This window comes from Monodon monoceros, unplaced genomic scaffold (assembly GCF_005190385.1).
Source record: "Monodon monoceros isolate NGI ecotype Baffin Bay Population unplaced genomic scaffold, NGI_Narwhal_1 Super_Scaffold_21, whole genome shotgun sequence".
Classification (NCBI taxonomy): Eukaryota; Metazoa; Chordata; class Mammalia; order Artiodactyla; family Monodontidae; genus Monodon; species Monodon monoceros.
Genome location: NW_021703778.1, coordinates 128605460 through 128618973, shown reverse-complemented (window position 1 = coordinate 128618973; position 13514 = coordinate 128605460). Strand labels below are relative to the sequence as shown.

Below are 13514 nucleotides of genomic sequence, written 5' to 3'. Positions count from 1 at the left end.
AAACATACCCCTAACTCAGGTGATACATTTATTGGTTACTCTGGGCACAGATCAAGCTGCATAAAATTTTACACCTCTCTCCCTAACTTTTTGTTAAAAAAAAGTAGCTCATGGTTGGAAGACACAGTTTTCATAGAATGGTCGGGGGGAACAGTTTACAGGGATGTCAGGCTTATTCTTCCTGGCTGGCTTATTTCTAAGATTCAGTTCTTGTTTTCTAATCGATCATATTGACGAAAACGAAAAAAGACACACACCAGTGTTACAAAACCTTGTATTAATCATTTCCCTTCACTTTCAATATAACGTTGATATGAAATATAGCCATGATTCTTAGTTACATGGGAGGAAATGAGTAATAAATACATTGTAGCAAGTTTAAACCACAAGGGTGTTTCACTGGTAACATTTGAAAACTGTACACTTGCAAAGAACAGCTTCTTCAAACATTAGTATATCTGTATATCAGTAAAGCTTTTACATGTAACAAACATGCTATTTCCATATATGACAAATTTAAAAAATATGCATTGCTTGGCAACATGAACTAGGCAAAAATAGTTCTTTGTTCACTAACTTTATACAGGAAAACAGGACGAAAGGCATGCATGTACAATAGGGATGTCTGCATGGGGCATGCAACAAAAGAAAGCTTTTTAAAAGTCAGCTTACATTAGGCATAAATACATGAGGGTTATATATTAATAAGGGAGGAAGTCTTCTGTTTGACATTATTAACATTCCTGTTTTCTTCCTATTCCTCCCAGAGGAATACACATTCACCTTTAAGTAAAGATAAAGGAATTACAAAAAAATAAAACTCACTTTGCAAACATCTCTGATGACTTGTAAAACAAAAAATCAACATTAGTGTTATCACAGCCCCATGTGCAAATTATCCTTCCCCAGGGCCTTCTTGTAACAGGCACACCTGAACGCCTTGGTTAGGCTGCTTCCCTGCACCCAAGCTGGGGCCACCTGCCCAAGACATCCCCAGAGGGCCACCGAGATGGGGGCTGCTTTCTCCTCCCCTCGCTGCCCTTCTGGTTGTGCGCGTATGCATTCAACCCAGCTCAGCCCCCAGGCTAGGCTCTCAGGGAGATCCCGGTTCCAGAGGGGGAACGTGCATCTACAAACCTTGCACTGGCAGTAGCTACAAGAGGGGCAGAAGAACAGAAGACCCGGAGAAGGCTCCCATTCCGTAAAAGGCAGCCAACGACACCTCAAAAGAAAACCTTGTTTCCCTCAGTGTCTCTTCAAATGAATGGGAGAGGGGGCCCAGCTCTAGCTCCAATCCTGAGTACCAAAAAGGGACCGTCAATACACAGCATTGGAGAGCTTGGTGCAAACAGCCGCCCTCTTCAGGGCATTGATTTTGCTTGCTGGCCCTTGGTTTAAAAAGTGAAACTCAAAAAGCATGTGGAAAACAAAACAAAACATATCAGCAGCAATGTTTCATTTCTTGTACACAGTTCATGTGTGTCTTCCTACTGTTTCTGGTAAGAAACCACTATGAATAAAAAGCACCAATAAAACATCATACATGATAACAATATCGTAGAACATCACTGTCCCTGGGACAATGTAGAGATGTCAAATACACACTGCTTGAATCAGAACAAGGGGAGAAAAAAAACCCATGTAGTGAAATAGATTTTACTCTGAGATTTTTAACGTTTACTATTTACTTAATATAAAACAGTTGCATTGGGGGGTCAATGGGTAAATACAAAAAAAGGCACTGCCGCTTTATTACTAAATATCCGACTTCACAGCCTTCTATGCATGCAACTGTTTGTTTTTTTTTTTTTTTTTTTTATAAATAAAGCTCTTTTGCTTTAGGATTTTTAGATTGAGCTGTATACCTGCAGTCAACACAGGACTCAAAACAAGGTGGGGACAGGCGCCTAAAATTTATCAGAACAGTCAACTTAAAAAAAAATTAAAACACTAAGAGCAAAACACAACTAAGTAGATAAATCTATACACAGTCAATGAAAAATAAGCTTTTCTCTTAAAAAAAGAATTATGTTGTTATTAATAACAGACTTTATCATGGTTACCAGCCATAGCAAGTTAATAAGTAACATATCCAAAATAATATCTCTAATAATCAGATAACCATTGTTTCTATATTCAGTGAAGGAATAAATAGAAATTCAGATTTGCAAATACTTTAAGGTCTTCATCCTTTTAAAGGATTCATGCTAATGTGATTGTGTTCACAATCTGTTTTCTGAACAACCCGAGTGTTTATGGATATACGTGTTTTGCAGCAGATCTGAATGCTTTTTAATTTCTCCACAAGATGTGTTATACCATTGTTTTTTTCTTCCATTAACGTTCTTAGCATCCAAAAAACACCTTCGCAAACCCTCTGGTCTTGCCTTTGGCCTTCAACATCTTTGACTTGTCCTTCCTGGCTCACACGATTGTCCATCCCAACACATTCCCCAAGTAACCCTAAGCTTGCTTAGAAAAGGGGAGTGGAGGATGAATGTTAATGGCACTTGGTTAAAAAATATCAACTTAAAAGTGCTGCCTCTTTCTGCAAATGAATTTGCATCTTTAGAACATGGTCACCCATGGAGAGCCCCCCCCCCTTTTTTATAAAATGTAGTGCAGGATGTTGTGGATTCAATGTTCTTTGCTTGCTAAAGGCTCTCTGTGGTTAAGATGTTCCCACATTTTAGACCTTAAGAAGACTTTGCAAGCTTCACAACATCCAAGGCTGTGTTGGGTGTACATTTTCAATCTTGAAGGTAGAAGAAAGCTGTTTGGATTTCATTAAGGCCTTTTAAATTGTATTTACTTCATTATTTTAAAACATAACCCCAAGCAAACGCAGTGATTTTCATGGTCTGATCTCTTTAATTTCGACTCTGACTTTGCTAAAAAAAACAAACCCCCAAAATGGTACCAGACACCCATTCAATAAACAGGCCTCCTACCATCTCCCTGATCTCGCCTCTGGCTGAGCTGTCACACTATCATTTACACAACCCAATTTTCCAGCGCAGAGCACAGCTCCTCTTGGATTTCCTCTAATACCCTCTATTGCATCAAATTCCAAACGTAGTCTTTCTTGCCCTTAAGAAATAGAGCTATTACTTTTTGGTAGCATAGTTTGTTAATCTGTCACCATGTTAAGTAGTAGTTTTGTCTCCCTTCCATGCGGGTGGATAAATCAGCCGACAACACAGCAAATCCCTGACGTACGTGATAGAATCATCATTTCCATCATGAAGTCGACCTTTCTCACATCTTCTTCCACTGCCCACCTGGGACGTCTCCCCGCAGCTCTCTCTGCCACTTGCTGACTGACCGTTTATACACTGTTGCCGGACCTTGCTCTTTTCCTCCTCTTCCTCAGCGGTGAGCGAGCCAAGGGGCTGCAGCCCCCAGGCTGGGGTTCCTGCGAGCAACCCCCCCAAAAGCGGCCTTTTGAGCTTATTATCTGTGTATTAAGGCCTCTTGCTAGGGAAAAATATCCATCCTTGCCTTTTCTCCTCCAGTGAAACTTGTACCCACGTGTGTGTGTGTGTGTGTGTGTGTGTGTGTGTGTGTAGTGAGGCCAGGAGTGATAGGATGACACCCCATGGTAGGGTGGGGAGAAAGAGGTTCTCCTGGTGAGAAGCAAATCCAGCGTAGAAAGGGCAGCAGGATTCCTTTAGACTCCCTAGGTGACTGCGCGCAATCCCATAACCGATCACATGGTGGCGCCCTGCCCAGTGCTCCGCCCACTCCAGCCACATCCTCAACTCCACCTACACACTCCTCCCACCCACAGGTGGGAGACACAACTCAGGCCTACGCGACAGCTCCGTCTTCCCGAGAAGCAGAGCTTGGCAGCCATTTAAAAAGACAACCCTGCTGCTATTATAAAAATAGAGGGAAAAAATGAATCCATAGCAACAAATCCTTTACAAAAACCATAGTATGAAGAAAAGTTCTATCCCAACTCTTTACACATTATGTACCCTTTAAAATTGTTATGTAAACAATACACAAATCAAAGTTTATCTGAAATTTTGTTGGAGGGAATTTCTCCCTTCCTGCCCCCGTTGCCATGTGGACTTCTTCTGCGGCTGGATTTCAAGCAGGGGCCTCAGGGAATCCAATCAGGGGAGACATAAAAGAGCGAGCCGCCGTTGTGCTTTAGTCGCAGGCATCCGTGCTTTCCTCCCGGGGCCTGACTCTGAAGGCAGGCTTCTGAGAAGGTTCCCAAGGGCTGGGGCTTCTGCCTCCCTCCCAAGTCTCTCATCTCTTTCCAAGCGGTACCCTCTTTTTTTTTCCCCCCTCATTTCCATCCAAGAAGCCACTTGCATTCCCTCCACCCGTTCCCAGTCCTATGTTTCCCTTAGAGATCCCTCCCCATGCCCCACACCAAGCCATCCCACGACAGAAACAAATGACGAAATAACCAGTCCCAGGTCTACTGATATGTTTACAAGGACGACCTACGCTCTCACAAAATCAAAATGGGAGAGGGACCAGGGGAAAAGAAATGGCTGCAAAGTATCTTGGAGGATTCTGTGCAACCCTGAAGACGGCTAACACTGGACCCGCAGCAGTCGGTTTCACGGCCAGCGCGGTCACTGTCATCTTCAACTCTAGATTGTGGAGGTCCGGTCAGCCCCGTCTGGGAGAGAAAGGAGGACACAATGGGCACAGGTGAGCAAAGCAATTCCATTCATGCCCACCGATTCCAGCGTCATGCATGTTGGACCTCCCAGTCTCTGAGGACAGATAAGGGTTAAATTCATCCATCCATCCATTCACTCATTCTTCACATACCCACCCACTCAACATAGCTATTTTTGCCAGGAGCCATACTGAGCCTGGAAACCAAGATGAAAAGACCTAATCCTCACACTTAGTCCAAGTATATATATATCCTAGATAGGACACGGACATGTAAACTGACAATGACACATGAGGGATGGTTGCTGTAATGGAGTATGTACCAGGCACAGCAGGAACAAGGGGGAAGGAGTGTTTAGGTTGCCCTTGGAAGTCAAGGATGGTTTCACAGAGAAAGAAAATGACTTTGTAGATGGTCTGGTAGGAGAAGAAAGGAGGAGGCAGGAGAGTATTAGGGTGGGGAGGGCATACAGCTCATGTACAGGCGTGATGCTGCTCATCAAATGGTGGGCCTGGGGGCGGGCTGGAGGTTTAGGATGAAGGACAGGAGGAGTGGCAGGAGATACGGCAGAGAGCCAGCTAGGTTTTGCAATACACATGTAGGTGGACCTGTCCAGCTCATGTCCCTTTCTTTGGGAGCATCTCCCTTTCCCCCTGAGTCCCTGCTGAAAGGCCAGGGATGAGTGGTGGTGACTGTGATCTCTGATCACAGCTGAGCAGACCAGGGGGATGCAGCTGACCCAAACTGATCCAGATTCTCTGTCTCAAGAATCTGATCGGGGGCAGAGACACCAGGGTGAGATTTTTTTTTGGCACCTGGAACTGAAAGATCCAGTGGACATGGAAGAGTGCTGAGGCCACCCAGCATATGCCATGTCGGTGTTATGGAGAATCGGTGAAACCAGGCTATAGAGAAAGTGGGGGACATGACTGTCAGAGAGGAGAGGCCATGAGTAAGCCAGACCACAGAGGGAGCCGACGGCTGCCCAACCCCTTTTCACATGGGGCTGTGGGAGAGTCCCCAGAATCAGACGATAAGGGCCTTGTGTACTATTAACAGGAGCTTGGACATAAGTAACTGGGGAGTTATAAGTGGTAGAGTAACCAGATTTGACTTCAGAATGGTGAACCAGTTAAGAGGTCCCTACAATGGTCCATGCTAGAGTTTCTCCAGTGAGCAGAGAGAGGCATGGATTAGTCATAGGAGGTAGAAATGACTATGTTCAGTGACCACTAAATGAAGGCCAGGATGGGATGCAGGATGCCTCCCTGGTTTCGCTGACGTCCACATGTCAGTAGATGTGTCTTGGTCTAAAGCTCCACATCACAAGGCCCGTCTAGCAGAGGTGCGTCTAGATGCAGTGGGCAGAGCTCAGGTGTGAGAGGGGCGTGGCCGACTGTTCCAGGGAAAGCTGGAGGACCTAAGTGATACAGGGGAGCACTAGGCCCACTGCAGGGGTCTCCTGGCCGCCTCGTGGGTGGTGCCAGGCTGGCATCTTGCCAGCAGGGACTTGGAGGGAGAATGTTTCTTTCATTCAGATTTTTAATGAGATCACTGTCGGTCCACATAAGAAAGACCACCCTGTTTCTGAGTTTGCCCCTAAGGTAACATTTTGCAAAAGTATAGTATAGTATTACCACCAAGATAGTGACATTGATGTAATCTACCCATCTTACAGATTTTCCCAGTTTTACTTGTGTGTGTGTGTGTGTGTGTAAAGTTCTACATGATTTTTTGAGAGATTTTATAGAAGGGAAGCAAATGGCCCCTGAGAGCATCTGTTGTTTCAGATTATCAATCCTAGAGGTCCCCAGATGTGAACGAATCACCTCTTCCCGCCTTCCACGCATGTCAACCGTAGCCTCTTGAGTGGTGGCTCAGCAGTGGTAGCTGGCTGTGGGAGAACAGTGAGTGTGTGTATGTGTGCACACACACATGTGTGGGTGGGGTGAGGGTGCAGAGGCCACCCCCTCATCTGTAGAAGCACAGTGCACACTCTTGCTGGGCCTCAACTCGTCCATTCATTAATGTCAACATTTCATAGTTGTTGAAGTGAGGAGCTGAAAACAAGAAAATCTCAACTAACCCAAGCCCCAAGTTGCATTTTCACAGAATTCTCACCCTATACCTCATCCTCCAAGGGTGATGGTCGGTATTCACCTGCAGGGAAATGACCAGTAGGTTAAGTCCAGACGCACCATTTACAGTTGTGCGGGTCGTGCACTGCACAACTCAAAGGGGCACCATTCACATGCAACCATCATAGGTTTTATAATTACTATGGCAAATTTCAAATGAAAGGCAGAATAATGTCTTGAGAAAGTGGAACCTTTTCCCGATTTGCACTTATATAGGCTATAAGTGGAGCTTTAAGTCCCAAGAAGAAGTGAGGAGAGAAGGTGAGAAAGAATGACGACGGGATCAGGTGAAGCACAAACCCCAGAACATCCGAGGATGGACCGTGCATTCCTCTTTATGGTTTGATTCACTATGGACGCCATTCTGCTGGGCGGAGCCTCGCAGACTCATTCTGCTGGTACTGAGTCTCCCTGAACACCTGGGGCCACCAGTCAGGAGCAAGCCCAGCAGAGCCAGATGAAAGCCTTAAATAAAGACTCACAAACCAAGATGGCAGAGGCAACCCACCCCCTGGGCTTCCTCACCGGTTCTGTCGGAGGGGCCTGGGGAGAGAAAAGAAGAGATGGATAGGGAAGGCTAGGATAGGAAGATGGATGGGAAAAGTAGCTTCGACCAACACCCAGAGGGTAGCAGTTACTGGAGGAGACTGAAAGAGCAGAGATGCCAGCACAAAAGGATGGGCCCCAAGGCTTGGGGCCCGGGGAGCAGCCCCGTTAGAATGGCCATCCTGGGATGTGGTGTCCTAGGAACTTGGACACCTCTCCCCCTCTTTTCTTTTTTTTTTTTGCGGTACGCGGGCCTCTCACTGTTGTGGCCTCTCCCATTGCGGACGGAGCACAGGCTCCGGACGCGCAGGCCCAGCGGCCATGGCTCACAGGCCCAGCCGTTCCGCGGCATGTGGGATCCCCCCGGACCGGGGCACGAACCCGTGTCCCCTGCATCGGCAGGCGGACTCTCAACCACTGTGCCACCAGGGAAGCCCTCCCCCTCTTTCCTTGAGATACAAGCAGAGGAGCATCTTTTACTACTCTGCTTCCCTCTCCCTGGTCATTCGTCCTCGTGTAAGATAACTTCACTCACTGGCAGAAGTTCTGTTCCCAGCAAAGTCATCTCCGTTGGCACCTGGCAGGGGTCGGCCAGCAGAAAGGTGCTGTCACAGTGGGAGGGCACACCGCTGCCACCGCACCCAACTGGGCCACCCTGAACCTAATTTCCATTCCCTGCTCAGGAAACTGCTTATGAGGCCTCCCACCAGAAAGGATTATTGAGAAAAAACACAGCAATAAAAAGGCTTAGGAGATTAACAAGATGAAAACATTAGCAAAAAAACCAGTTCACAGATGTTTCCTGTAAAAATAGAAGAACAGGCTAAAAATGGAGTCTTTCAATGAAGACCTCCCTTTAATAAAGAGCATTTGGCATTACTGCTCTTAATGTTGATGTTGACGTTAGCACTTAGCAGGTTGATAAGAGCTTCCAACACACCAATTACCTGAGATCTGTCAAGCCCGGGGCGGGGGGGGGGGGGGGGGGGGGGGAGGTCAGTCCTCCTGGCTGACTCTCACAGGCAATGCAGGACTCAGTGGAGTCGCCCTGCAAGCCAGCGCCTGTCAGGTGTCAGGTGGGAGGGCACCTGGGCTGCCTACAGGGGGCTGCGCTTGGGCTGAAGGCTCAGGTCCGGAGGCCTTCCGTTTAGGACAAAACTGAGATATAATTTGCACACCACAAATGTCACCCTTTTAAAGTGTACAGTTCGGTGGTTTTGAGCATATTCACAAGAGCTGCGCAGCCATCACCACCATTGAATTCCAGACTATTTTGTCACCCCCGAAAGAAATCTGGTGCCCATTAGCAGCCACTCTCCATTCCCACCGCCCTCCAAACCCTGGCAGCCACTGATCTGCCTTCTGTCTCTGTAGGTTTGCCTATTCTGGACGTGTCACATTAAGGGAATCATACACGGTGTGGCGTTTTGTGTCTGGCTTTTTCACCCATTAGCATAATGCTTTCACAGATCAGCCATGTAACAGTACTTCATTCCTTTCCAAGGCTGAATGACATTCCACTGTGTGGCTATAGTGCATCTTGTCCATCCATATTCATCGGCTGATGGACCTTTGGGTTGTTTCCCATTACTCCTCAGGGGATGTCAGGGTGCTGACCCAATCTCCTCGGTTACCTGGAGAAGAGGAGCTGGTGGCACCACACGCGGAGGTACCAGGAGTGAACCAGTGGTGCTGCAAAGCTTCTAAGATCTGAACTGAATGGCCAAGGGAGAGAGTGGTGTGTGCAAATGGCATTCCCCGGAACCCCCACGGGGGGTCACAGAGGGAGCTGTGCACCCCACCGTCTGTCTGCTCAGCAGCCCTGGGAGGCCTTCAGCTAGCTCCCTTCTGGTACGGAGCGGAGGCTTTCTCCAGGCTATGGAGAACCTTGCATGGGTGAGGTCAGGTGGGTGCAGTCCCGGCCTGTACTCTGCTCCACACAGAGCATTTACCTTTGTCCTATTTGGTTTCAGGATAAGCCTGTGTTTGTAGAGACTGAAAATCTAAACACCCCTGGTCAGGAGGACAAAGCTCTCTGGAGCAGCGGCTTATGACAGCATTTCTTTCTGCTGCTGCTGGGCTAGCACAAATTGTGCCTCTCCGTGTACCCGTCTCTGCCTCTGCGGTGGGTGAGCACGTCCAGACCGGACAGGGCTGTCGGGAAGGGTCACAGGAGGCCTGTCTCGATCTCCGTGACTCACAGCCTCCCTGGAGGTTGGCAGGAAGGGGCGGACGTCTCTCCTCCGTCTGCCAAACACCCCAGGGCTGGCAGTGAGTCCAGGCCAGAGGAAGGCACCCGGTTAGTACCAGGAGGGCACTGAAGGCCTCCCAGGGCTGTCGTGACGATGCAGGGCTGCAGACCAAACACACAGTGGGACGACCCAGCTGCTTCTGGGAGCTCCTCCAGAGGCTGCAGCCCTGCATACCACTGGCGCATCCAACTAGACCGTCCCTGTCACACTGCGAAGGACGCCTCGGACTGCTTGGGGCTCTGGGCGTCGTGGAAGCCATTGGAACAGGGAGATGTAAAAACAAGGAGGGATTTTGGTTTCAGAAATTCTATTTTTAGAGCAAGTTGGGATACGCTTGGACCGGACTGGGGGATCTAGTGCCGAGAAGGAAGGAATCCAGTGCTGTGGGGGAATGTTTCCACTAAAAGCCACGTCTTGTGTTCCTGGCTCCTCCAGCGCCCGCACTGGGCTAGGACAGCTGCGGGGCTGGGATTCCAGTGTGCCCTGGGGGGTGGAGCCTCTGGGGAAAGAGGGCAGCCTCAGTCTCCGGGGCCCCGAGGCACCTCCCAGAGAAGGAGGAGCAAGGGCGCTGGCGGCCACTGTGTATGGCGAGGCTTGACGAGGGTTCGACAGCACCCTGCAGCCACTCTCCCTCTCCCTCCCTGTCCCTTGCCTCCTCGGCCTGTGCCCTTCCCTCTCTCCCGAGCTGTGGAGGATGGCACGTGGCTGGGGGTTCTCCCAGGTGTGCAGTGCCATGCGGGGAGGATGCACTCACCTCCCAGGGCGTGCTCGGTCATACTGAGGCACAAGGACTCCAGCCTGTTGTTGATGTCAGGTTCAGTCACGGGAAGCTGGAATTCTGCAAGGGACAAAGGGTTCCGTTGGTGACAGGGGCTCTGAGAGCAAGGAGGAAGTAGGCATGGTGTCGCTGGCTCCACCTGCCAGGGTGAGGGTTTGGAGTGCCTCCCTGGGAGGACTCGGGGGGCGGGAGAGACCAACAGGGCCGGCGTGGAGGGTGAGCTGGACTCGGGTTCAACCAACCTCTGAGTCTGTTAGACACACTGAGTCCACTGCAGCTGGAAAAAAATTGGTGACTAAAAATAGCTGTCATGGTCACAGTCTGCCAGGCCTCTGCTCAGACCCCTCCAGCGGCTTCCCATCGGAGTAAAAGCCAACCCCTTGCCATGGCCTGCAAGGCCCCGAAGACCTGGCCTCTTGTTACCTCTCTGCCTTCGTACAGCAACCCCTTCCTTCACTCCCTACCAGGCCCTTTTCTACCCCAGGGCCTTTGCACTGCTGTTCCCTCTGCCCAGAATGCTGGTCCCTGGACATTTCCATGGCTCGCTCTCTGCCTGCTGTCACGTCTCTGGCTCTACCGTCTCCTTGGAAAGGACTTTCTGTTCATTGTATGTGAACAGAATTTTTCCATCCCATCCCTTTTCTCTGCTTTATTTTTCTTCATCGCCATCACCAACACCTGACATGTGTGTATTTGTCACCTCCTCCCAGTTGAGTGTTTGCTTCATTGGAGCAGGACTTGGCTTTGCTCCCTGTGCCTAGAACTGGGGCCTGATGCATTTCTGCTTCATTACAAGGAGCAGGAAAGGGAAGCCACAGCCTGGCAAGAGCCTCTTCTGAGTCCAAGACCCTGCTGGGTGTCCAGTTCTCAAGTGGGGCCCCCAGAGGCTAAGTGACTTGTCAAGGCTAGCCAGCTGACACGGAGCTGGGACAGGAAGCCACATGGGTCTCACCCAGAGCTGCTGCTCCACTGCACACTGCATGCCTGCCATGCCTGTCAACACTCTCCAACTCCAAGCACTGGGAAGCAAGGGCTGAGACGTCTGTTCTAGGGTTCCCGCTACCCAGGACAATACTGTGCATACTAACCACAAAGCCCCTCTACCATGTGGACCCTCCCTATCTCTCCTCCAAGGGGGAGGCACCCCTGAGCCTCCTCTGTCGTGCTAGGGCTCACCGTCAGCACCTCCCCCAACCTCCCTATCCTGTGGAACTCTTGAACATCCTTTACTAGTTTGGAAGTGCCTTGCAGACAGCGACGATGCTCTCAGATTTCTCTGACTCTCCCATGATACCCAGCCATGGCCTTCTGCACACCTCATTACCTGTCTATGGAGTGATGAAAAAGATGGAAATAGAAGGAAACTGACAGCTACTGTGAAACTCGGACAGAACTGTGAAATCCTATGGGAGAGGGCAGAAAAAATCAGCAGTGGGATATGTTCTGAGTGCCTGGGGGAGTCTCAGCGTTGCCACTGCCTTCCTGTGTGACCCTGGGAAGCTGTTCCCTTCTTTGGGCCTTAGCTCTTCTATCTGTAAAGTGGGGAAAGGATCCTGAGGCCCAAGCTGCAGGCCATTTCCTGGCTCCTTCGCATCTCCACTAGGGGGCGCTTGGGGCCGGAGCGGGGGTAGGGAATGAAAAATGAGGTTGATGGTTTGGTGGGAGGGGAAGTTGAAACGAATGGCTAAACCAAAGTATTTGTTTTCCTCGAGGAGCTATATATTTCAGCCTTCCCTGCAATCTGTGTTCCCCATTACCAGCTAATTCAGAGGCAGATGTCGTTTCCGTTATTTAAAATTCTCAAAGAGAAGGTTGGCAAAAGCGATCGATATGAACACTGGGGAGCAGATAAGGTTCTTTCTGACACCAGTTCCAGCATCGATGGGTCTGAAAGACAACTGTGCCAGTTCATGAGCAGACAGAGGACAACTGGGCTTCTAGGGAAGCTGGTTTCCCCACACGCCCATCCACCACTGCTCTGAGTAGGGTCGGGCAATTAAACAACCCAGAGGGAAGAGTATTTTAGTATTTTCATCCATTCATGTGAAAATCATATGCATGCAAAAATTAGCAGCCTTCAGGGTGTGAAATCTATAAAATAGAAACACAATTTTATATATAGCCAGTTAGCAAATAAAAAAAAAAAAAAACCCAGCAGTTACAGCCATCCATATGCTCATTGTAAAATTTAGTTTACTCTCTAGCACTCCCCTTTAAACAAACACTGTGGAGAGATTTGGATAAATAAAGATGCTCGACATTTGGAGAGAAGTGTTTCAGCTGCAGGATTTCTTGCCAACACGCAGCAAAATGGCATTTTCCAAGCCTGGGATTGCGTGTTCCAAAAAAAGGGGGGCTGAGAAATGTGGGGCTCTCTGCTCCAGAATCTCCAAACCCTAGTGGCTGCTCTTTTAGGTTGAAAGTCGGCATGCTTGCTTTTTATCCTCCAGCTCTTCCCTCTGTTGCACGGGGGAGTCGTGACTCCTAACCACTCTCAGAGCAGCTTTGAAAAATTCTAAGTCTTGGGAGAAGCCCGTATGTTCACACTCCAGAGTTTCCTAATAGTGTGACTTTTTAATTGTGTATTTGATAAAAACAGATCCGTGGCATCTCCCTGCACACAGGAGACAGAGGGAGACCAGACGGGTGAAGAGCAGCTTCCATCTCAGCTGTAAGCCCTCAGCCACGGGTGGCTTGGTGGGCAGAGCTCTCCATGCCCCGACTAAGCGTGTGGACAGCTCCTGCCCACAGGTCCACTTGGACCACAGACCAACTCTTGTCCTTGCTTCTGCTCAGCCTGGGGGCTCATCGCGTTTATCCTGGGCCCCCAGCTGTAACAGACCAGGCAGGTGTAGTTTCGAGTCTTCGGGAGGGCAAAAAGGATAGACTCTGAGCCTTCTGTCCTGTTGCCTGAGCAGGGCTGTTTCCTTAGCTCAGATGGCATCTCTGAGTACGAGGGATTCTTCCCCTCCCCATCAGACCCTTCCAGTATTTAGGATGTATTTGAGGATCCCCAGTTCTAGGATGCCCAAAGTCTAGGCTGATGTGGGACTTTCAAATTGTGCCTTTTCGGAAGTCCCACAAGAACAGGGACTGCTGTTCAGGCCCAGGGTCAAGAGGATTCCGGAAGGAAGCAGCGCCCATCCCTAATGAGG

At 49.2% G+C, this 13514-nt stretch overlaps 1 protein-coding gene across 5 annotated transcripts in view; it reads right to left on the bottom strand.

The window, feature by feature from the left end:
- Positions 1-258: 258 nt before the first annotated feature.
- Positions 259-13514, bottom strand: part of SAMD4A (sterile alpha motif domain containing 4A) — a 234979-nt gene continuing 221723 nt past the window's right edge. For 3 of the 5 annotated variants that reach the window (XM_029237918.1, XM_029237919.1, XM_029237920.1), the window contains exons 11-12: positions 10336-10419; positions 8873-8963 (exon numbers count right to left, since the gene is read on the bottom strand). In XM_029237918.1, coding sequence (XP_029093751.1) covers positions 8917-8963; positions 10336-10419 — 131 coding nt within the window. In that variant the 3' untranslated portion in view covers positions 8873-8916. Of the gene's footprint in view, positions 4643-8872; positions 8964-10335; positions 10420-13514 lie in introns of those variants that run through there. The other 2 variants (XM_029237922.1, XM_029237921.1) reach the window with 1 other exon arrangement.